Source organism: Neovison vison, chromosome 11, assembly GCF_020171115.1.
Source record: "Neovison vison isolate M4711 chromosome 11, ASM_NN_V1, whole genome shotgun sequence".
Lineage (NCBI taxonomy): Eukaryota > Metazoa > Chordata > Mammalia > Carnivora > Mustelidae > Neogale > Neogale vison.
In genome coordinates, this window is record NC_058101.1 from 188584280 (window position 1) to 188609785 (window position 25506).

The window sequence follows — 25506 nt, forward strand, 5'->3', positions numbered from 1 at the left end:
AAACCAAGAGCTGGACACTTAATTGAGGGAGCCACCCAGGCACCCCTGGCTGCTCCAGGTTTAGTAGAGACCAACGACTCTTTACCCAGCGCTTACTGGAAAAGTTCAAGTAAATCAGTATTGAGCTGAGTTTCTCTCTGAATCGTTTCACCCCTACTGCTTTGACCTACCCAAAAAGAGAAACTGTGATAATGCGTTATTTTGCTATGTCTTTGAGATTTTCTTCTCTGACATTTTATGGGATGAAATGAATCACTTTTTCCACATAGATGGGGACTTTTCAGTACACTCTCCTAGCAATCAGAGGGCTTTGAGCCCTTCACCTGAAATGCAAGCCTATCTGTGGCCTTCTTTAGAGAACACTAGGAGATGATGTTCTTATTGCTGGGGTTCCGGGCTGGGCCTACAGCCCAGACACAGTTCCTGGGGGATCACTTCCTTCACACGGGGCACCCAAACCTAGTAACAATCCTAATGGCCAACAATTAGATAAATCAGGGTTTAAGTTTTCTGCTTGGTAAATACTTTGCTCTTTTAGCTTGGTTTTCAATGTTGGTTATACTGATACTACAGTTTCCTTAGTTTAACATGGTATACCCTCCAATGTATTAAAATTAATGGGAATAAAATATATACACAAAGACATTTCAAAATAACAAACTACTTAAGAGATTTGAAATTTAATGTAATGTTGGGCCATGTCAGAAAGTGGAGTCCTTCCTCCTGGTCAGAGGTTAAAGAGAGTTGAAGTTGGTAATATTTCTTTATTATACTGTAAAAAATGTGTTAGTTGTACATAAATGATCACCAATTATTAAAGGCTATGATTTGGTAAGGGGAACATTGAGGAAGGAGCTTCTTACAGATAAAAACAATGATGAAGAGATTGACGGTTGATGTGGTGGGATCTCAGATGTGTGGTCCTGGGATGTCATGCTTCAGGAACAAGTGATGTTTTTTTAGGATGTGCCACATGGACTAAGGGTATGTGAAAACATGTATTTTTATCCTACAGGATCTGGTAGTCCCCATGTAGTCTGGGGCTGCCAGGTGAATATTCTGGATGTTATAATCATTTCAGTTTAGATTGTACCATATTTCTGAGCTTTAAAGTTCCCCCAATTTTTTTAAAGATAAGTGTGAAATGTATGCTTTGGGTGTGTGTGATACATATGCATATTCTATTATTACAAGTTGTATTACAATTTATTTAAAAAGTACATGGTCACATTGGAAAGCCTGTTTTACAGTGGTAAAGCAGCAATGGTTTTTATTTATTACAATTCTAAAAAATAATCCAACTTTGTAAGTAAAAAGGAACTCTGATTATCATTAAGAACATTTAAATTTGAAATTATCTACTAAACAGAAAATCTTTACATTCAGACAAGTCCAATGTCTCTGTTGGCTTTTACAACATAGAATTTCTGTAGGGTTTTGGGCCCTATCAACAGTTTCTGTTACATACAAGGACAACAAAATCGAGCAAGAACACAATGGGGCAGCCTTTGTGAACACCAAAGATGAAAAGCCCGTTAAGCAGGCCTGGGCCAGAGAACCTCATCATGCTGGAAATACAAGCTCTCCACCAGCTGAGCCCGGGCCCATGCACTCTCCGCCACGAGGCTGTCATTGCCCATTCAGGGGTTGCAGTGGGCCAGACCCTGTGGTACCAGTTGCAGGAACCAGCCACCCTTCCCACGAGTCATAGACGTTCCTTATCATTGACCCTTGTTGTGTCCCTGGGATATTCAGAACTGAAATTAAGGACCCATACTCCTACCTCGCATGGGAAGTCTTTCACTCCATATCCCATCCTGTCATCCCAAGACCCTACTCAACAAGGGTAGCTATGGACGCTTATGCTTTGCAGGCTGCCTGATCCTAGAACCAGCCTGGGCTCTTGGTCATGATCCCCTTGGGGCACCAGTGGTCACAGGAGGTTCTCTTAAGGCCAGAGATAATGGCAGTGGCTTCAGCCATGGTGACTGTAAGCTCAGTATAATTACTGGCAGCCAGTACGGTTGCCAGTTGGGTTGAACTGTAAGAAAATGCACTTGAGATCAGTAAGACTAAACTGTGTACATATAAGCAATAATGAATGCTACAAAAACCAACAACCACCAAAACAGAGCAGGCCTCTCAAAAAATCCAGAAACCAGAAATTCATTTAAAAATGCTTAAATATAATTATACAAAGAGGGGGAAAAAAAAAACCAAACCTCAGCTAAACAACAAAGTCAAGCAAACTTACTTCCAAATCTACATGGCTAAAAAACAACCTGTGCTGAGCTTTGGTACTTTTTCCCTTGATATTTTAGGACATGTAAGAGAATATAAGCAGAAACTATACAGAGATGGCACTAGCAAAAAAAAAAAAAAAGAGTAATCCCCTTCTCCCCAAAATTCACGTTCATCATGTGAATTTTAACACTCCTTGATATTCACGCTAAACCCAATCCTTTGAAGTTCTGTGGAAGTGGTAGTTTGGGTATTAATTACAGTTGCTTGAAGCACTTTGGGAGAAAATCAGAGAACATTGGGAACAACATCAGAGGGAAAGCTGGAATCTTGGCACAAAGTTATCATGCAGTTTGTACCTCAGAATATGCCCTGATTTATGAAGGAAGAGGACTAGCCCTGCTAGCCTGGCATTATCGGCACTCGAGGGCAATAGTTTTTCTTATTTTCCCTGTTCAGCACACAAATTGGTTTAGAAAAGAACTCGGTAAATATAGAGTCTGATTCAAAATAGGTCAAACAACTATCTGCAAATCCCCAGGACTCAGCGAATATTGTGGATAATTTTTAAAACTAAAAAAAAGTTCAAAAAAACTTTTATTCAGAAAATTTAAAGAGAGGCTTTTGTATTTTCGAGGAAAAGAATTCTGCAAGAGATATTTTCTTCTAATTATGGTTGTTAATAGTAAAGTTTTAAATATATTAATACTAGTTTTTCTTCAATGTATATATAAAGGATGTATTTGGTCTTAATGAAGTTTTCTTGATGTTTATCTCAGGGGGAAAATGTGAGTAAGCAATAATCTGCATTTCAATATTTATCAAAAGTTGTAAGTTTTCTCATAAACAGGCCTTGAACTTGAATTTGTATAGCTACCTTTTTAAATGTAAGGTAAGCAGGGACTTTCTATGGTTATTCACAAATCTTCTTTTCCCTTCTGTGAAGAGTCTAAAATAAAGGTGCTCTGATATGAAGTTTCTCATTGAAAATATTAAGAAAGCGTATTTCCTAATGTAAGAAAGAAAAGTAATTTAAATGGTTCTTACTCAATCACAATTAAGAGAATGTGTGGTATGCATTTTTTTTTTTTTTCATTTCTGGAGAGGTGTTAATGGAAGTGTGGTTGACTACCAGTCACATCTGCACCAAAACATCTTGGTAATCCTAAGAAAGTAAAAGCAGTATTTTGTTCAAAGGTTATGAATTCGGATGTAAGAATAGGGAGGTAGTGAAAGAGTTGATAGAATTAGGTTTTACTAATAAACACAGAGCAAGACAGAGATGTTAGAAAAGGTGCGTCAGAAATAAGTAAACAGAAAAACCCTAACACCTCCTATCCCTACCCCATTTCAGATTATAAAGCACCTGTTACAATGGACTAGAGTTTAGTGATTCCACATTAGATAAATGATAAATATATCTTTCTTAAAGAATCTATAGAAAATATCATACATATAAAATTGCTGTATATTGCAAAATAGTTTAAAACCTAAAAATTTTGTATAAGCATACCTATCAATATAAAACATTATTTTTTCTCCACATCAATTGGGTTCTTTTATCCATACAAATGGTATCATCTCCAAAGACCATCATAAACCCAACTGACTTACACACTATTTGAAATACACAGACATATACATATATATACACACACTCATACAGAGATAGGAGCACACATTTGAGTCCTCACAGAAAAAAAAGCACAATCACCAACAAAGCATCTTTTCATAGATATTTGTGTTTGCAAGTGTTTTAATGTGGAAAGGTAATTCGTAATTAAATTCGGCTCCTAATTGAACACAGTGGGCTTAAGAGTTTTAGCTGCCTATCACATTCTAAATAAAGTTCTTGATTTTGTTACAAAGACTCAGATATTTATATATGAAAGTCCTTGTGTTCCCTGTGTGAAGGGCCTAGTCTAGATCAATTAGAGAATAAAAGGGGGTTCTCAGCCTAATACTAGAACAAAGATTTAGGATCATGCCTACAGTCCTTACCAAAATTGTTTTACTCCTTGCATATCCAACTCTTCCTCTCCAGAAAAACATGCCTGAAAGAGAATTCTGGGTCTCAGACTTTACCAGGCACCCTGGCAATAGTGGAATGTCAGTACTGAGCTCTAGATCAGGGAGGCTCCAATACTAGCAGCCAGAAACCCACGCTTTCTCTCTGTTTATCTGATATTTAGTCACAGTAAACTCTTGGTTAGAACGATCACAACTTGCTTTTTAATGGCATCAGTAAAATAATCTCTTGGAAGAGCTGTCAGGAAACAAATGTTGTCCTTGCGTTTTGGATTAAGCTGGTTAACTGGTGTGCTTGATCACATTTATCCTGGGAATGTAACCCATCTGTGTGTAAGTACGCAGCCCCTAGCCTCACCCAGTAAACCATTTAATTATTTGTAAGAAAGATAATTCATGAGAAGCAAAGCACACTGCAGGTAAATAGTCCACTATGAGAGAACCCTATGAAGTAAAATAGAGTAATTAGAGAATCTTACATAGAAAAACAATTCATTTACTCCTAGAAAGGTTACTGTGCTATATACCTTTAATTTAATTAGGTTCATTTTTCTTTTTTGCTTACGGTTTTCGATAATCATGTATTTAGCCCACATATTTTATCCCCCAACCACTGGGAATGGGGTATGACAGATTTACTGTGGTCAATTAAAAGTAAGTGAGATAAAAAGTGCTAAACAATTTATAGGATGAGGGGGAAGGAAAACATCCCTACATGTTTCCAAAAGAAACATCAAAGGCAAATTAGACCCAAACCCCTCAAACTGGGGCAAATGCAATTTAAGATCCAAATAGGCACTTTAAACTCAGAACAGGGACACTTCTTCTTCTTGTATCCCTTCGTTTTTTCCACTTTGGCATGTAGTAAAGACATAATCTGCTAGTGCAACCCCTCCTATCTAGGACAAGACAAAATACTAGGAAGAAAGGAGTGAATTCTGTACCTGAAAAGGTTTTAAGAAAAAAATGAACTGTGATTAGTTATTAAGTAAAGAAGAAAATTGTAAAACGTTCTGCCAATTGTGTGATCCGGGAAGATTTTACTGGCTTATTTTACGGGACTTTGAAGACCAAGTTGCTTGGTGTCTTCTTATCCAAGCGTCTGTCTGACTCTGATTTCCAAATACAGCCTCTTCGCTGCCACTCACACAAGCTTTCCTGCCAAGGGACTGCCTTCCTTTTCTAGCAGAAAGGGTCCCAAGTAGATCACACACACCGTTCTCAAGCCTCTGCCGGGACTGAGGGGGAGTCTATCATTCACACGTGGAAGGCCTGGTTCTCTCAAAAACCACAGCAGTTGCAAGGGGCGTCCTCGGGTGACCCAGAGCACCACCCCCGCCCCGGGTAGCCCAGCAAACACACCCGTGGCTGAGGTTTTCGCAAATGGCCATACTTTGTGGAAGAAAAATCTGGATTAAACCCGCTGCTGGCATTGATAAGTTCTAGAAAAGGCTCATTTCTTATCCCCTCCTCTTGCTCCTGACCAACGACAGATACCAGGAAGGGTAACTGCGTTTTGAGCATGTTCTAATCAACGTTAATGACAGCTAATAAGGAAAAGCCCCGGTTATTTCCCCAACAGCACCAGGCACGTACAAAACACCCTTCTAGTCAGTGATCATTTCCATTTCAGCATGTGCAGTATAAGCCACCCATTAATGACAACACCAGAAAAATACCAGGCGCAAGAGTGAAACACAAACAACTAATGACATTCATTCACCCCCATGTAGACATACACACGTACACACACGCTCCCACTACTTGAGGGACAGTCATCGCTGAGGAGAGAGCTTGGGAGGTTTCCCCAGGTACACAATTCACCATGTGAGAAGGTGCTGTCCGGGTGAGCGAGTATAAGTTAGGGGAGCTACGTCTGCAGCAAGGCCACGGCGACCCAGTGCGGTGATGACAGCCTGTCACGGTTTACTCCACGCAGGACACGTACGGTACGACTGTGGACCAGCCCGGCCCCAGCCGGCGTTAGCATTCGCTCGTCTTCTCGTGGAATATGAAAGGTAAACTGAGGTTTCTTTGGTGCTGGTCGTCGGCTTGAATGGCGGCTTTTTCTTTTGTCGCGGCATTGATGCTGTCTGAGGAAGCCTCTTCATCGTCGTCCTCCTCTCTCGGGTGACCCTCCAGGCTGTGTCTAATACCATAAGTGAAGTAGATCAGGAAGCCTTTCAGAGGAAAAAAAATAAAAGAAATCCATGTTTTAAGTATGTCAGGAAATGACAATATGGAAAGATGTAATATAGAACTTAATGGGTTTTTTTTTTTTTTTTTTTGCCTTCTCTTTCTGGGCTCTTTTAGGACAGAAGGCAAGGACAGAATATCCCTGCAAAAGGTCCCCAGTGGATGCTTTCCCAATAGAATATGCTTTTGCATTTTTAACACCCAATCTCTGTAGAATGTTTCTCTCAATTAAGGGTTTTTCAGGCACTTATGCTGAAAAAATTGTATTTATTTTCTCAAACTCAACACTACACTTTAAACAAAAGGATGTGTGGGGAGGGTAAAATCTCAATTCACAGCCCCGACACAAGCAGTGGGCTGTCTGAGTCATAATCGGGTATTTTGGAAAACGCGCTATGTGTAAACAAAGGGGACTTGGGTGGGCCTTAGCCATGTTACTGTCACGAGGAGAGGCCATAACAGGGGCACTGGGTGGCTCAGCGCGTTAAGCATCTGCCTTCGGCTCAGGTCATGGTCCTGGGCTCCTGGAATCAAGCCCTGCCTCGGGCTCTCTGCTACATGGTAGGCTGCTTCTCCCTCTCCCTCTGCGGCTCCCCCTGCTTGTTCTCTCTCCTGTCTCTCTAAAATAAATGAATAAAATCTTAAAAAAAAAAAAAAAAAGTAGGAGAGGCCAAATAATTATGTACAAAGCAATGGGTTCCTTACAGCCATGCTGATTGGGAATTAGAAAGAAAGGTTTTACATAGCCTCACCAGATAGTTTACTACTTACATGTAGGCATTTTGCTCTGTTTTAGTTATAGATTTAAAAACTGGTTGAGAGTTTTGGGTTGATGTGGAATGCTTTATAATTTTCCCATCTAAATTCATGGGAAGGAGGCTACCAATTAGCACTGTGGCAGGTGTAATTATTAGGGATAATTCTACTTCCTCTCCTGTCCTCAAAGGTTTAAAGAGCCAGCCCTCCCTGTCTTCAAACAAAGGCACTACCATCACCATTTTACAAAGAAGCAGGCACACAAACAGGGAAGTAACTTAGCCAAGGCCACATAGTGAATAAATGGCACGAGTGGATTCAAACACAGAGTCTGGCTCCAAAGTTTATGCTCTTAACCAAGATTAAGTACATTAAACCACAGTGAGCTATGCTTGAGGAGAGAAGAAGGGGCTCATGGAAAGGCAAGAGACAGTGTTGAACCTCTCTGCCAGATTCGAAATAGATACTTCTGGGCTCAGAGGAGGGGAGTAAGTACTACAGTTTTGGACTCAGCTCCCTGGGAGCATGTGGGCCGGACCTCAAAGGAACAGCTGCATGGGGCTGTTGTAACCCATGTGGAATGGTAACCTGTGAACGGGCAGGTGATTCTTGTCAGGATCCTTGTCCTGAAGCGACAGAGCCACCTACCAGTAGGGCCACAGTGAGAGAAAGAGAGAACTAGTGTAACCCATGTGGAATGGCAACCTGTGACCCGAGGCACCAGCCCCCCAATTCCCCAGCATGAGAATATGGGCAAAACTCTAAGGTGGGTATGGGGAGATGAGCAAAACAGAGGTTAAATCTCCCATCAACTCAAGTAGACTGGTGGCCTGAACTTGAAATTGAATTAATTTCTACCCAAAGCAAACAATCACATACACAAGAGCAAAACTAGGTTCATTCTTGCTACGCTAAAGGGAGGACTGTCAAAACGCACACTCTTCAACTCCCAAAGTGGCCCAAACCAATGTAGACTTAGGACTCATCTCTCCCTGCTTCACCTTACAGACATGTCTGTTCACATTTTTAAGACAAGTGATCAGTGCGTTACATCGAATGTAAACTCTCATTTTCCAACTCAATTTTCACATGGGAAAGGAATCATAACAAAAAAACCATGTGGTGGAGATATAAATAAGCTCACTCATCTTATTTAATGGTAAATCCCAAGGTTCAAATAATAAGATATTTAGATAACAAAAGAAATTTTTGCTATCAGCTCATTCAAAATGTCTTCAAAATCCACTGGGACACTGGAAAGAACTGAATTTGGAATCAGAGTTCTATACTGCCATCCACGAATTTTATCCTTTGCCTTTTGGGTGTTTTTTTTCTCACCCATTAAGTTGGAGAAAATGGAATCTACAGGGTTCTTGTACAGGGTTACTGGGAGAATTTAATCTAAAAAAAAAGTATCACATTTAGAGAAGGACTCAGATAATCTAAAATTTGGGAAACGAAGAAACTGACAAAAACCCTTTATTTCCAAGAAGAGGGAGGGGATGCATTTCTCTAATCACAGAGCGTAAAATCGGGAAGACAGAACCACAGTTCAGAAAGCTAAAACATTAAAGGACCTACCGAGTGCCATCCAAATGCTAAATCTGATCCAAGTGTCTGCGCTCAGCTGGACCATCAGGTAGATGTTCACCAGAATGCTGAAGGCTGGCAAGAATGGTAAGAACGGAACCTAAGTGGGAAAAACACCCTCTTCAATATACTCAGATTTGGAAAGCACATTCCCCAAACTGTTCCAACATGGTGACAACAAATTTGACATGGATACTTTCACCCTGGGTCAGTAAGTTTATATTCTTACACAAAGGACAGCCTGAAGAAAAAAATCCTTCTTGTCGAGTCTACTGATGGGAGCATCACAGTTAACACTACTTAAGTGCGGACCAAAGCAACAGGGGATTTCTCCGGTCCGCTAACACCGCATCACGACCAAGACACAGTCGGTGGTAGGGGTTTGGTTTCGTTTGGGGTTCACTGGTTTTGTTCAGATATCAACAGGGTGTGCCTCCTCTGGAAGTCTGGATACACATGGTATCTGGGGAGGGGGGCGGGGAGCCTTCCAGAAAGCTCTCTTCAGGTCCAAACCTGCTTCTATTCAAATCTGACAGGATATTGGGGCGGCTGGGTGGCTCAGTGGGTTGAGCCTCTGCCTTCGGCCCATGTCATGGTCTCAGGTCCTGGGATCAAGTCCAGCAGCGGGCTCTCTGCTCGGCAGGGATCCTGCTTCCCCCTCTCTCTCTGCCTGTCTCTCCTTCCCTATGTGTGATCTCTCTCTGTGTCAAATAAATAAGTAAAATCTTAAAAAAAATTCTGACAGGATATTTATAGCAGAAGGGCTTTTGGGGGTTAATAATCTTCCTGAGAGAGGACTGAATTTCTATAATAAAATATGCTACTTATTCTTCGATACTACAGACCACTTGACAAGGAATGTGTTTACCATTATAGATAATAATGTGAAAGGGGCATATTCGAGTTTTTGAAAAGCCACGTACGGAGAATCCTTAAGACAAATGGATAACTTTCTCAGAAGTGTCCTCACCCCCCCCACCCCTTTTAGAACAACTTATGAAACTAACACATGAGATAATATTGAGGATCCCTAATGTTCATGATTCATACCATGAAGGCTACTTTTTGCTGATTCTGGGGCTGCCTCCAAATGGTGAGCACAATGGCGATGCAGAGAACAAGAAACAGGACAAGAAGAGCAACGCTCCATGCTTCTAGCCGGGCAATAGCTTGGACTCCGTACGTGGTCAAGATACTCAGGCCCAAAACAAGAAATGCTGCAAAAGCGATATGTCGGGGACACAAAATCAGCACACACATTCCACTCAGACTCCCCCAGTTCAAGCAGTCCCTTATGATAAGATATCGAGCTCTTTCCATAGCTTTTTTGGGCAAATACTACAATTCTTCATTTTCGTTATGGGAGAAAATGGCTCTTTTCACCCATTCCAGAACCACCGCTTGCTAACTCGTGACTGTCTCCTCCCCCCTCACCCCCTCAGCACTAGCATCCTGCTTTTTCTGCATGGGTGTCATCAGGCTCCTCCTTGGCTACAGTCTCTGACTGTAGCCCATGGATTGAATGTGATACTTTCAGGGGTGGAGATGTCCCTTTTTTCAAATGGGAAATGGCCAGTCCGTTTTCTGCTCTTGTAGACACTGTTCATGCAAACAAATAATCAGTAATCTGGGTCTGCTTTCCCTCTTTCAGAAGGTGACATCACCACCCACCCACCATATTCCTGACCATCATGTCTGCATTTGGGGTTCCTCCCCTGTGCTCTAGAGAAGCCTCTACTTTCCGTAGCTTGCCATCAAGAGTCTGTTCCTCAAAGCCCAATGAGAGCAAGGACCATCTTTCTTACTATCCCAAGTGCCCTGCAGAGTTCTTAGCATGTTGATGGTGCTCGGTGAACTGAAAATATGACTGATTATATAACTGTCTGTGAGAGAACAAGTTGTTCTGTATTGCCTCCCAGTCTCCTTACTGACAGGTCTTCCCGGCCAGAAACTTACACACAAGGAGCCCCCAACAGCCACTGAAAGGGACCAGCTCTGTACAGCTACCACTCGTACCTCAGGAAACTTCTTCCTTTCTTCTGCAGTGGCAGGACCCATGTATCCTGCTAATACAGGGTCTCCGCTCCTAGCGACCCATCAGGTGGAGATTTCAGGACTCGAGGCAGTGGCCAACAGAGGCTAGGGCCAGGTAAGACCTCTTGTGCTCTCACATCGTACCTGCTCCCCCGACGCACACCTGGGACCCTTCCCAGTGGACACAGCGCAGAGGACTCACCAAGAAATCCCACCAGAAAGCTCACGAGAGACGAAGACTGCTGTGTAGGCAGAGCCGAGGGGCTGATGAGGAGGCGCAGGCTGAGGCCCGGCCCCTGCAGCATGGTGACCGGCGACTCGCTCTTGGAGGCAGCCTTGTTGCCACATGACCCCAGAGCTGCTTTCTCAGGACAGCATTTGGGCTGCTCATAAGATAAGCCGGGCTGGTACCTGGCCCCAAATGAACAAACAAACATCTCTGTCTTTGTTCTCAAACAGACACTTGGCCCAAAGGAAGCAAACACCGAAAACTTGAAGGGAGACACCTGATAGGGTCCCCACTGGGACAGGGAACTGACCCTTCTTGTGACTCCTGCCCCAGAGCGGCCTCAGACAGCTCTTGTGTCCATGAGATACCTGCACAGCCCTGATCTCCCTCGACAGGCATTTAACTGCACAGTTACACATTCGATGTGGAAGGGAGTGACCTTTTCCCCCGAGGCAACTGTGACTAGAGGAGGATTAGCCTGGCAGTATCTGTGTCCAAAGGAATTGCAGTTCCAGAAAAAAGCACAGAAAGTCTGCTTAAGCAGCAGCTATAGAATGACGTTCAGGCTTCAGGATGCTGTTCTGCTGTCTTGGGCAGTCTGCCTCTCGGGCCTCATGTCCCTCCAGTTCTCCTCTCAGTCCTTCAGTGTAACCCTGACGAACTCCATTCTGCCACCTGCCATGTCCCTTCATCAATGTAGCCTCTTCTCCAGCCTGCGTCAGGGTATCAGCCCGCCTCACCTCCTAGGATCTGCCTGTCCCTTCAGTGTGCTCTCTTTCCCTCTGAGCAGCCTTTACTTCAACTTAAAAGTAACATCTGTCCTCAGTCTAAAGAAGAAATAGGCTCACTGAGAAAAAAAAATACACAAAGTATACAGAAGAAAACCAAAACCACCCCCAATACTCCAACCCAGCGTTAATCACTACCAGCATTTTTGTACAATTTCAGCCAGGCGTAAGTGCATAGATGTGTATCGTGATGCACATAAGACCCAAGATACATCTCGATGACTTCTCCATGCAAATTTTATGTTAAATTTAAATAAATTCAGATGCTGCATACAGCTTTGCTGAATCAGATACATTTCTCTATATAATTAAGTATAATTAAGAAAAAGAGTCCACTGTGTAAATGTACCCTTGTTTAGTTATTCTGCTATTAGTATTCAGGTTTGCTCAATTTTTTCACTATGATAAATCACTTTTTCATAAACATCCTTTATACATATGTATCTGCATGTATCTCACTGCATAAAATCTTTATTATAAAATTTTAGCAGTTGAGATAGTGGGACAAAAATGATAATATTTTAAAGTGTTTTTATACATTGTAAGAACTTGCTGTTCATATAGATTAAGCCAACTTATTTTTAATTATCAATTGTGTTTAATTCTTTGCTAAGGACCAAGTACCTTTATTATAGCTTACACTGGTGTTTTCTGTCCATGGCCTCTCACTTCTGTGAGACCGCTAGCTCCTTAAAAACAAGGATGATGAGTCTTAATTTTCTTTATTCCCTGGGCCCCACATGACGCATACCCTTTGGACACAACGAGGACACTCACCTGAGGATGAGAACACATGCGGCAACCAGAGAGTAGGCCAGAAGAGTGCCAATAGACATCATGTCCACAAGTGCCTTCAGGTCAAAGAGAAATGCCATCACAGCTATTGGGAAAAGAACAGAAGGGTTACAACAAGGGGGAAAAAAAAAGGCCTATGATAAAACTCCATATAGCTGATAACTTCTAAGTCAGGGACGACTGGCATGATACAGTTCCAGTATCCATGATAAATCAAACTATAGGAAATATATTTCTCACAGTTAAAAAGATGATCCTTGGATCATATAAACTGCTAGTAAAACTTCAAAAACCCTCAGCCATCTATCAAGGATAAAACACATTCTACTTTGATTACTTAAAAAATATTGGCCTGACAAAGAGTGAAAATATTCTATGACAGAATTCTCTCTTTTGATGTTTCAAAAGAAAAACATGGCTCAGAGATACTGGCTAACTCGTTTTAAAACAGCCATTGAACAATTCAAACAGAAGATCTTTCACTATAGATGTTACATAATCCTTTCAATTTCCATCCATGCTTTGAGTTATGTCACATACAAAACAATGTAATTTCCAGTTAAATTGTGTTTCTGATAGAGGTGAAATTGTATGCTGGTTAGAACTCCACACTCCGAGAAGACTGACTAGATTTGAGAGATGAATCAATGTCTCACACTCAAATCTTAGTAATGTTCTGAGGCAAAATATACTTTTCCAGTTGCAGAGTGAACTTGCACTGAGCAATTTTTTTCTCCGTTGAAACATCAAATAGTGATGACCTGATTTGACCACATAGTTGTCCCCATCAGCCTAAGTAGAAACACCACATTCCATTCACATGCTGTTCCGGACATTTCTTAGCAAGCTTTACATCTCTCTGACCTCAATTTATCTTTGATCCAATAATCCTCTGAGACAGAGGAAATGATATAGGTTTAACCAAATGCAATGGCCACAATTTGACTGGTTTTGACCCCGAAACCAGCAATTTCACATAGGTTGACCTGATAAAATTATGCTCCTCATTCTATAGACAGGCTAACTTAGCATGGTGACAACTCAAAGAGGACAGCAGAGTTACAGTAAACTCAATCTGTTTCCCACTTCCCCGTGCTCCTTCTATAGTATCACATGGTTTCTTTAAATACACCTCATGCCTTACTTTGAAAACCTTCTGTTGCTAGTATACTTATACATAAGCTTATTAAAATTTCAATATGTTTTGTAAGAATCACAAATAGAAAAATAAGTGGCCAAGACAGAATAAAATGATTAATTATCCAGACAAGCTCTCTGATCTAAGCTAAAAATGAGCAAAGTAAGGCGAAGGAGTACAAATAACAAAAATATAGTATTTCAGAATGTCAAAAAAAAAAAAGCCTTCTGCTACAATTATCTTCTTTTAGTTATTACTGTCAATATATTAAGCTGCCAAATAAAATTTTTCCGGAAGAAAGAAGGATACATTTTTTTTTAAAGTTCTGAATATGAAACAGAGTATTACTGGTCAAGATTTCACTGCCAAAAAAATAAACATTTTATGGAATAAAAAAAATGTGTGATCCTTTGTCAAGATTTATAAACTCTTCTGAAAAGCATAATTCACCATTTAATAAGAAAACAGGCTTTAGATCATTTAGTGCAACCTTCATTTCATGGGGTCAGAAATAGAAGTACTAAGAAAAAAAGGGAACTGACCTTCCAATGTATGTCTAATTAAGTGCCCGACTGATTGGAAAACATTTACAAAGTGAAGTTGTTTAGGCAAATACTTTCTGACTCTGAAGAAAATACCATTTCGTACACAATTAAGCATTAGCATTCTGTAATTTTTCCCAAATCCAAATCCAGAGTCTCAACCAAGTTATCAGCTTGGCTTGAATTTTACTACCAAAATAGCTTTATAAAGCATGATGAAGTCTCTCTTGCTTTCTGTAACAGGAACTTTAAGGCTGTTCTGTCAGTCTATAGAATCTCTTTGAAAATTTCTGCACGGAATAAGAATCTGGCCATGGCATTTTACAAAAATGTTCTGACATCTCCTAAGGTGGGCATCTGGGAGGTGTTTTTTTTCTTTTTTTTTTTTTTTCTTTTTTTTAACATGAGTTGAGCATCAAAACAGCTGAAAGCAAAAATAGATTCCTAATGGAGTCTAAGAGGAAAGAGCTGTTAGTAAGTCTTAAAGAACCATGGTGGTCTGGGATGTGCAGTGATTACCACAGCCAAGTATCGGTTACCCCGACATTTCTTATACTTAATTAAAATATGAGTAAAAACACAATCAAGAACCATTACAGCCCTCTGCATATTTGTTAGAAACCCAAAAGGTTAAAATAACAAAATAGTAAAAAAAAAAAAAATGAATGAATTTTCATAGACCACCACCACGATTACCAGATCCCACTGCTCATAACCTCATTTATCAGTGATTTTTTTTAACTTACATGCACAGCAAGCAGACCCTCTTTATAAGTCCATGCATGCGCATAAAATGTTCAAGGCCAATGTTGAAGAATCCTCTGTTTGTAAAGCTTACCAGAAATGACCCCTGCCGTCAACGTGGCAGCAACTGGTGACTGCCTCTTACTCACTCTGCCAAGAAATCTAAACAGTAAACCATCCCGGGCCATCGCAAAGAGAATTCGGGGTAAAGGAAACATAGAGCCCAGAAGACTAGAACAGAAAAATTCATAATCCACATGTGAGTTATTGCAAGTCGTATTCCTAGACAGGTATACACAGGTAAAGACCGGACACACTAAAATGCAAACCTATTTCAAAACAAGAACACATTCACACGCAAGTTCTTGAGTTTTATATAAAGAAAAATAGAACACTGCCTAACTTGGGCATTTCTCTTCAGAATCCTTGATGGAAAAAACATTCCCCCTTTTCTTAAAAAAAGTCAACTCTCTCACCTGCCACCGCACCCGATGATAAAGTAGCAATTACTGGTGTCTTCGTTTTGGAATTGATTTGAGCTAGACATTTGAAAAGCAACCCATCCTCCGCCATAGCATAGATTACACGAGGCATTGGGAAAATGGATCCAAGAAGACTGAATAAAAAGCAAACACATGCAGGATGGCAAACACATTCATGCAAGATTACATCCAGAACAGAAATTAAGTACTTGGATAAAACTCAGCATCACAGCTCTGATTACAAGGTCTTGTTATTTTTAAAACGTGTTATGATTGGGCATTTGAAAATATTTGCCAATATTTACCATTATTATTCTATTACAGACATTTTGCCCAACCCACTGAGCAGACTAAGAACAATACTGCAAGTAATTTGTGCAAGCCCACAAATTATTTCTGAATTAAAACTAAGTAATTAAGACTTAAGAAAACCAAACCCAATTGTATCATTAAGGCATTTTTAGTGGCCTTAATGCAGAAATTAAAATTCCTAAACTGACATGAAATTAGAGATTAGGTTATTTAATCGCATGGTATAGTCACTTCATTATTTTGATAATTATGAACTTCTCATATTTATTTTACCATTATTTTGCTTCAGATAGCCTTGATATTCCATCAAATTAGTCATAATACCCAGCAGCATAAGATAATCAAGAAAGGAAGGGTTAAAAAAAAAGAAAAAAAATAACTCACTGTAAATTTAGTACACAGAAGTAGCCACGATTAAAAGTCAGGAACAGCGAAGTTTAAGAAAACGCTCTTTGCATTAGATGTTTCAACTTTCTTGTGTGTTTACTGGCTGCACCATTCCATACATGACTTAGTTATTAAAAAAATAACCATTTAAGAGAAAAATATGTAAAATATTTTATTTTAAAAATTCATTTTATCTTTCGATAAAGCTGGGTTGAGCTTGGCCCTGGATAAATCTTTATCCGTCTGTCTTCGGAAGACCATGATGGCATGATGTCTTCATAGTTGAGATTTTTGAAAGTACTTGAAATTACTCAGAATAAACCTCAACACTAGCAGATCACTGAGAAACCAATGGGGGTAAATTTCTAAGTGCTGCTTACTATTATCTTGAATGGAAAACAAATCAGACTTTGAAAGAGAATAAAAGCTAGGTTGAGAATCATATAAAAAGAATCCTTTTTCCAACTTTGGACTTTCAAAAAATGATTTTCCCTTTAAAAAATTAGTAATCGGGCAAAGAGATTAATTTTCTCTTCATAAGAATGTCCTATGGGATACCATGATATAAACCAGAATGAAATATCTTATGATCACATGTTAATCTGGAATGTAAGTAGCTCAGGAAACCTGAGAAATAAATTCTCAAGTATTAAAACGAGTAGCTACTGCAAATCTGAGCACTTGAGATTCAACGACTCTTTGCTTTCCACATAGACATTATATGAACTTCCACCATTAATTTCAGAAGAGTAATTTCTATTTCTAGTCCAAATTCAGTCTGATGAGTACCAAGAGAAAAAGCCCAAGTGTTTCACAATAAAAAGCACATTATACTGAACGATGTCACAGCATATAGTTCCCAGTTACATAGACACGATATAATTTTAAAAGGCAGCAGAAGATGTGAAGTCTGCACCTAAGGTCTTGGCTGTCTGTAGTACTATAAGAAATCCTTCAACCAACAGGGAAACATGCTAGTATAAGTATCCTACTGCTCTTTAATACATACATACATGAATATGCATGATATACACGTACATGTATGTGTTCGTGTGTATCAATGCCATCTACACTTCTACTGAAGCTGGAGCACCATTACCTTGAAAAAATGACCTTTAACTGATAGGTGAAAAAGTTTTTATCACTTAAGATCTGTATGTAGCTATTCTGGTCAAACTATTCGGAGAAGACATAGTTGTATAATATATTCCTTAGATTAAGATTACTTTTAAAACCTATAAAAGCGATTCTTTAAATACTGACTTCTTGGCAGTGTCACCAACAGCCCCACATTCAAAGGCAACGCCATGTACCTTGTTGACAGAGCACAGAGAGAACCCGCCGCAACAACGTATTTGGCGGGGCCCCATCCAACATATTCAAACGCTACCGGCAGAGGGCTTTTCTCGTCCAGGAGGTAGTATGGCATCATAAGGGTTAAAGCTGCAGAGACCCCAAAGTAGGCCATAAAGCAAACAAGCAAAGAAGTCACAATTCCAATAGGAATAGCTTTCTGAGGATTCCGGACTTCTTCACCTAAGGAGATATAAACAATAGATATGCATTAATAGATACAATACGAAACATTAATAGATACAATATGAAGTCGTCTTCTCCTTCATAATCATTTCCCTCTGCCTTTGTCTTTTCTGTTTTCTTAGCTTGCTCCACACATTCTACATGATGCTGTCTGTCTTCTTGAGAGCACTATGCTCTTACACAAAATTCTGATCCCCAGAGGCAAAAAGAGAGAGCAAGAAATCATGCAGGTCCGTTTCCCATTTCTAGAAAGAAAAGACATGCTCTACCAGTGCTATTAAATATTTCAGGATAGTATGGCAGTCTTAATTCATTTGGAAAATGTTTCGTCCACAGAAATTAAGTGACTGCCATGGCATTCTGTGGGTCCTTCAACAGGAAGGCTTCCATAAATAGGAAGCTAAACTTTTTCAATTCATATCAAACTCTGGCTTCGACACAAAAATAGTACTTGAATCTTTCTAATAAGATTTGACATTTGAAGTGCCCTTAAAATGCCCAATGATAAGGCAGTACAGTAATATGAACCCAGAAGAAGTACTTAGCGTGTGTGGCATGATTACTTTGTTGTACAAGATAAAGAGAAAAGAATGACCACAATCTATTTTGTCCTACTAAAGAAGAGAGAATTTATGAGCACGATCATCATTTGTTACTCACTGTGATAGTACTGGAGATTACTTCCAGACTGAAGGTTAAGGACAGTAATTACAACTAACATTTATAAGATATTTGACAGCCTGCAAAAATCTTCAATGTGTATTGTTATCTTAAGTAACCTTCATAACATGAGCATGTTACCAAATAATGGAAACCAAGGTTCACAGAGTTTCATGAAGTTTCTTTTTATCATACACAGTAGGTGTCATAGCTAGGGCTGGGACCAGTCTGCATTACCCAAATCCCACTCTTTCCTTGACCCTCTGTTGCTACCCGTGGGTACTCCTTAGAAGAAGGAACACCTTTCCCTCTACATAGAACCAAGATTCTGCCCTTACCAGTTGTTGCAATGCAGTCAAATCCCACAAAGGCATAAAAGCAGGTGGCAGCCCCAGCCAAAGTTCCTGCAAAGCCGTAAGGCATAAAGCCACCAGCCCCATATATACTTGTCCCATTTTCAGAAGGTGGATCTCTAAAGGAGAGAGCAAGCACAATGCAAAGTCATTTTCATAGAAAATGGTTTCTTGGAAGGCTATTGTGTTCACCAGCTCTTTGAAGCTCACATATATAAACGTAAACCCTGATTTTCTCACCGTGTCCTAGGGAATGTAGTGGTGTTCCCAACAACGGCACCCTCTTGGGTTGGGGTTGTCAGCACTCAGCTGGAGGCTGGTCAGTCAGAGCATGAGGACAAGGCCCAGATCCACTCTGGCTAGAACTCACAGCCAGGCAGGATTGTGAGAGCAGAGACACCATGTATGGGCCATGCTCCAAAACAAAGACATAAAGCCTCTTCTTTTCGTGGACAGTTGGGCAGGTGGTGCATTTAAAAATTTTACTAATAAGACATTTGAAAAGATGAAATCAAATTCTCTAGGCTTGAATAATAATTTTGAAGTTGAATACTTTATTACATGTTAAAAACTGTCTAAACCAGAAGTTCCTAATTTTTTGCTTCAAAAGAATGGATTAAAACAGCATATCTAAGAAAAACATGTAGTTATACTTCACTTCATGTAATAGACATTTCTGTAACCTTATTTTATTTGCACATCAGAATATTAATATAAGTCTTATGATGAAACCTTTTGTATATAATTATTACTAATGTAATTTTTGAGACTACCAGGTTAAAAGCAAAATGCATGGACAACTCTGCTTAAGCAACCAATGATGTTCTCCGAGAATCAAGGCTCGAAAATTACTAAGGGGATGAAAGAATACAAGGCAACTAAAGGGAATTCCCAAAGGAAGAACTAAGGGATACATGGCTCAAAAAGATCCATTGTTTCGCAAAGGTGGCCAAGTTTTGGGGGGAAGAGGCATCCTTTCAATGGTTAAGATCTCTCTTTGCTCTTCTCCTATATCTGCTGCACAGCTTGAAGCTGAGAACCAGTCACTGCTTGGCTTCAAATAGCTGTTCAACAGTGAGCACACATACACATCTACGTTTAGGGGGAGGTGGGAAGAAGAGCCTCGGAACAGACCAGACCCTCGGAAATGTCTCCACAGCAAAAGAAAATTGAGAACCACCTTGTAGAAGAAAATGTAAGAAAAGAGCAGGCAAATTAAAAACAAAAACAGAAACACATTCAAAATAAGAAGGGAAAAAACCCAAATATTATACCTGGCACTCGCTGATATATTTTTGAGAAACTCTTCACTAATCTTCCAGTTTGCCACATTTCCTTTCACAAACCCAGCAACCATCACGAAGAGAAGGACCAGGATATTAATAGCTGTGAAGATTTTATTCACCCAAGCAGATTCTTTTACTCCAAATGATAAAAGACCTATGGAAAAAAAAGAAAGGGTATTTTAATTTTTTTTTTAACCTAAGTTTTAGCAAAAGCAATGGGATTTTGAGGCAGTAATAGGGTTTAGGATATTATTTTACCAAAATCCATGTTTTTAACTTACATTTATCACTTTCTCTTGTGAGTTCTGACTTAACCTGTCACAAGATTTCCTGAGTACAACCAAGTCCCTAGCAGACAGCAGGTGGTGTACAGAGCCTAGAGACACCACATTCCAAGAGATCAATTAATCTAGTAACTTTGGTCTTATTATCAATGGGTAGGGAGAGGTAAAGTAACTGAATTTTAAAGCAATGCTGTTTTAAAAAAGCCACCTTGAGATTAGTGGCTACAAAATTTTGAAAATAAAAGTTAAATCATATGTCTGCTTCATATTTTCAGAATATATAAAATAATTCAACTGCCTCACCAAAAAGGTATATTTTTCAAATTGATTCCCATTATAATTGTTTTATTTTATATTCTGATTATTAACAATAATCAATTTCCTATTCAAGTTATTTGAAGACACAGAAAAAATATGAAGGGAATAAAGATCAAGTATAATCTGTTCTCCAGAATTTCGGGCGTGCTCACACATGCAGACACACATATACATGTTCAAGTTGATAAACAGATAACCTCATTTTTAACAACTGCATACTCTTCTACAACATGAAAATGCCATAATCCCTTACTTATAGACTGTCAGGTAACTTTTAGTTTCTGACAACTATAAATAGGACTGACACCATCGTCCTTTTATACGTATCTTTGTACACATTCAAATTTGTACTTCAAAGTAATTTTCTATAAGGTTATATCATATCAAGGATATGTCCTTTCATGCAAGGCTTTTGGTTCAGATTATCAGAAATATTCTCCAGAAAGTCTGATCCAATGGAATCTTACCATTTTTTTCTATTAGGTTATTCTATTTCTATCAATTTGTAAGACTTTTTATATAGTAATGTTATATAAGATCTCTGTCATGTATTGCATATGTTTTTCCCAGTTTATCATTTACTTTTACTCTTAGGATTGACTTCGTGTGTATGTGTGTGTGTGTGTATGATTTTATATATATATAGAAGTTTTAGAACATAAATTTTTCTTTAGTTTTTACCTTTAGAAAGATTTTACCCAATACTAACTCCAAAGCATTTACCTTTGTTTCCTTCTAGTAACTTCATGACTGTATTTTTAATGTGTGTATGTATATTTTTTTAAAATTCTATTTATTTATTTGACAGAGAGAGATCCCAAGTAGGCAGAGAGGCAGGCAGAGAGAGAGGAGGAAGCAGGCTCCCTGCTGAGCAGAGAGCCCGATGCGGGGCTCGATCCCAGGACCCTGAGATCATGACCTGAGCCAAAGGCAGAGGCTTAACCCACTGAGCCACCCAGGCACCTAATCACATTTTTACCTTTAATCCGTCTTATATAGGATATAAATTATGGACCAAAGAGAGTTTAACTGTTACCACTGGGGAGAGGATGGTGATGAAGGGATTATGCTGTACATCTCTACTTGTTCTGTCCACAAATCTACACCCAGGGTCAAAAAAGCAAAATTACCCGAATAGAGATGAGGAAAACTGAATTTCGTTCTTCGACCTGTGTCATTCCCAGAATTTTACAATAATGTAACTATACTGAGAAAAAGGAAACTGCACAAATGGTATAATTACTGGTTCCGCAGCACTAGAAACCACTATCACTTACACGCTTTGGAAATACACGCGGCACGCGATACTGTTAGCCGCCTGGAAAAGAACAAAGCCACTGTCGTGTTTTATGAGAACTTCCCAAGACGGGGCGCCTGGGTGACTCAGTTGGTGAAGTGACTGCCTTCAGCTCAGATCATGATCCTGGAGTTCCGGGATCGAGTCTCCCATCGGGCTCCCAGCTCCACGGGGGGTCTGCTTCTCTCTCTGACTTTCTCCTCGCTCATGCTCTCTCTCACTGCCTCTCTCTCAAATACATAAATAAAAGGTTTAAAAAACAAAAAAGAAATTCCCAATACCCCATGTGCACTCTTTACTCGGGGATTAAGGACCAATGAACAGCTCATCTAAATACTGCAGACACTTCCCCGCATCTTTCATAAAGTAGCAGCTTCCGCCAACAAGACATTTGGTATTACAGTATGAATCAAAAATTCGTCACTGAAGGTTTTGATCTTCAGAGAGTCTAGGGACAAAGTTACCACGTGAGCTTTTAAAGTAAAAACACGCTGGCCAATAACACAGGCAATGCTGCAGGTCAAGGCCGACTCCTGCTCTGGGCTTTCACGATTCTAACTGTGCCATGGCTGCGTGCTTCGGCCGTCGCTTAGAGGTTAAAGCCAAATATGTTAAGATGATGGAAATCATCCCTAAACAAAATACGAGGGGAGTCCTTTAATAATGTTAGCTAGGCTGTTTAGAAAGTAAAACAAATGAAATCTATCACCTGTTGAAAAACAATTGTAATTTTTCTTGACATTACAGGGACAATGCCAAATAGTTTAGAGCTATAAACTTTGTTCGTGTTCCTAACCCTATGTGAAATATTTAATTAATGACTAAGTTTTTAAGGGTGAAGTTATTTTTTAAAGCATAGAATTTTACAAGTAAAAAGTTCCTGGTTGAGATTCCTGTCACACCTTTGTAAGCAAGGGAGAAAGCAGCTGGAGATAAGGTTGAACAGGAAAATAATGTGCAGATTATCCAAGAGATATCAGGTAGGAAGTGAGAATACAGATTTTATTCTTAGGGAAATCCTTGATTGGCTGAAGCAGGAGTGCAGGTGAGAATGGCAATCAAAACAGAAAATGTTTCAATAATTAAAAGAGAGAGATAAGGTGGCAGCAGAGATTAACTATGCTTACAAAATAAATCTAACTGCCATTTAGGTGCTTACTATATACCAGGCAAGTCTCTATCTTATAGACTCTGATATAGCCATTGTATGGATGAGCAAACCAAGTCACAGAAAGATTATGCCACTCAATGTGCCAAAAATCGTGAGTGGCAAAGTAGGACTGAGAACCTGGTTGTTCTGATTCTAATTCCTATACCTTTCTTTCTAAACTACTATGCTACAAAATGTAAGATATGGGAAAATTCTAACAACAAGTATGTTTATCTACATAACGTCTACATTAAAAAATCACAGGTGGTTTGAATATGCTTCCTTTTCAGCTCAATACCTACATTACATAGATGAAGGCATGAGTAGACAGAAATTCTAGAAATAGTATGCTGATTAATTTCCTTAGTTATAGTTAACCAGATAAAATAATGTCAAAAATTATGCGTTCTTCATTATTGAAACTTCAATGCCATTCCTGAAAATCTCCAACTGGTATCATAATGATGTGCCTTATCTTATTCTTTGGTGCATTCTACGTAACATTTACTTATAAGTGCTATTCCTACCATTCCACATACTTTAGATTAATTTATTTATTGTTTTATTTTTTAAAGATTTTATTTATTTATTTGACAGACACAGATCACAAGTAGGCAGAGAGGCAGGCAGAGAGAGAGGAGGAAGCAGGCTCCCTGCTGAGCAGAGAGCCTGATGTGGGGCTCGATCCCAGGACCCTGGGATCATGACCCAAGCCCACTGAGCCACCCACGCGCCCCTTTAGATTTATTTTTTAAAAATGTCTATCACATAAGAAAAAGACGTGATTCTAGCCAGTGATGAGGCCCACAGATACCCAATAGTAACCTCAACATATAAGTATGCCATCTTGTCTTTGAAAGTCAGACCCCAAATCCAGTGGTAACTTATTTTCCTGGGATAATTAGTCTGGCTCATCTCAGGAAGGAGTGTAATTGGTTTTCTTACCTGCTAGAAGTAATATAAGGCACACAGCAAAAAAGTCAGGATATTCTGCAAGGCCGGTATAATTCATTTTGAAGTATGTCCTGAAAAATTGGCCAATCTGTTTGCTAAGAAGTTCATCAAAGGTGCCACTCCATGCTCTTGCAACACTTGATGTACCTTCCCAAAACACAGAATATTAAGAGAATGTACAGGTCACTGGGAGAAGATTAACATAACATCCTTTGCTACCCTGTTCTAGGATGAATGCAGGTTAGTTTGGACAGAACTAAAAATTCGAATCACATCTAAAATTATCTTGATAATTTTCCAATTCTATGTTAGTAACCAAGTTCAAGTCCATAAAGGTGGAATCAGCTAACTTCATCTGCATTGAAGACTTCTTTTTTTTTTTTTTTTTTTTTTTAAAAAAAGCTGGTTTCCAATCCCACTCAGAAGCATATTCAGAGATGAAGCAGAATCACTGAATTTTGCCATTAGGGGATATTTTTGAGGTGAGATAAATGGGATACACAGGGATCAAGTAATTCACTCATGATCCCATGGTCACTAACTAATGCAGACCTACAAGGATCTCAGCCTCAGGAGCTCTACCATTCCATACAGTAGATTGATTTTTTTTTTTTTTGCAGCATACCTATCACATAAGATAAAATGAGATTCCACCCAGTGATGAATGCCCACAGTTCTCCAACAGTGACGTAAGTGTACAAGTATGCAGACCCAGTCTTGGGAACACGGGCCCCAAATTCAGCATAGCAAAGGCCTGCCATCACAGAAGCAAGAGCAGCAATGAGGAAGGACACCACGATACTGGGGCCAGAATCTGCTTTGGCCACCTCTCCGGCAAGGACATAAACCCCAGCACCAAGAGTGCTTCCAACCCCCAGAGCAATGAGGTCCATGGTGGATAAGCAGCGGCATAATTTGGAATCTTCTAGACTGTCCAGGGTGACTATTTTTCTCCGGATCAGACATCGGGCAAAAGACAGCGCAGCTCTGCAGGGAATCATTCTGAAGCAGGTAGCCTGGGGAAGAGAAGGGAGGAGGTGAGAAGCAGATCAGGAATCATCATCCCTCCAAGGACCGGCCCAGCTTCTCAACACAATTATGGCACCATTTTGTTTTGTTTTGTTTTGTTTTGTTTTGTTTTTACTTGTTCCTAGAAATGCAGCCTAGAGCTATCAAAGAGAGGATGGAAAAGTCAAAGCCGTGACTTTCTTAGAGTTCACTCATCATACGTGGCCTTTTCAAAAGAACTGAGACAAATGGCTTCTTTGGGGAACAAAGGAGTGGAAGCTTTGGGTGATTCAAAAGATTTGCCATCGTTGTTCATTTGTGCTGTTACAGTTTTTAAAGACTGACTAATGGAAATCTCTTCCAGGACACGGCTCATTTGTCCTTGCTACAAACAA

General features: G+C 39.7%; 1 protein-coding gene across 2 annotated transcripts; it reads right to left on the reverse strand.

The window, feature by feature from the left end:
* Window positions 1-1242: 1242 nt before the first annotated feature.
* On the reverse strand, window positions 1243-25170 carry SLC7A2 (solute carrier family 7 member 2). Of its 2 annotated transcripts, none has more exons than XM_044225506.1 (11): window positions 24729-25170; window positions 24095-24250; window positions 20089-20254; window positions 18800-18933; window positions 17576-17798; window positions 15176-15312; window positions 12640-12742; window positions 11048-11256; window positions 9862-10028; window positions 8803-8911; window positions 1243-6449 (listed from the first exon to the last, which is right to left on the reverse strand). In XM_044225506.1, the coding sequence occupies exons 1-11, from the start codon at window positions 25102-25104 to the stop codon at window positions 6253-6255; spliced, it is 1977 nt and encodes a 658-aa protein (XP_044081441.1). In that variant the 5' UTR covers window positions 25105-25170; the 3' UTR covers window positions 1243-6252. The 2 variants fall into 2 exon arrangements, with proteins under 2 accessions (XP_044081441.1, XP_044081440.1); XM_044225505.1 differs by lacking the exon at window positions 15176-15312 and adding an exon at window positions 15558-15697.
* Window positions 25171-25506: the final 336 nt, after the last annotated feature.

What these genes read in the sequence shown, in the direction of transcription:
- SLC7A2 (XM_044225505.1), bottom strand. Translation starts at nt 25,104, where the DNA reads ATGATTCCCTGCAGAGCTGCGCTGTCTTTTGCCCGATGTCTGATCCGG. An exon ending in CATTTTATCTTATGTGATAG is followed by an intron (nt 24,251 to 24,728) that starts GTATGCTGCAAA and finishes TGTTTTGGGAAG; the next exon opens with GTACATCAAGTGTTGCAAGA. An exon ending in AGCAAAAAGTAGCCTTCATG is followed by an intron (nt 8,912 to 9,861) that starts GTATGAATCATG and finishes TTTCCCACTTAG; the next exon opens with GTTCCGTTCTTACCATTCTT.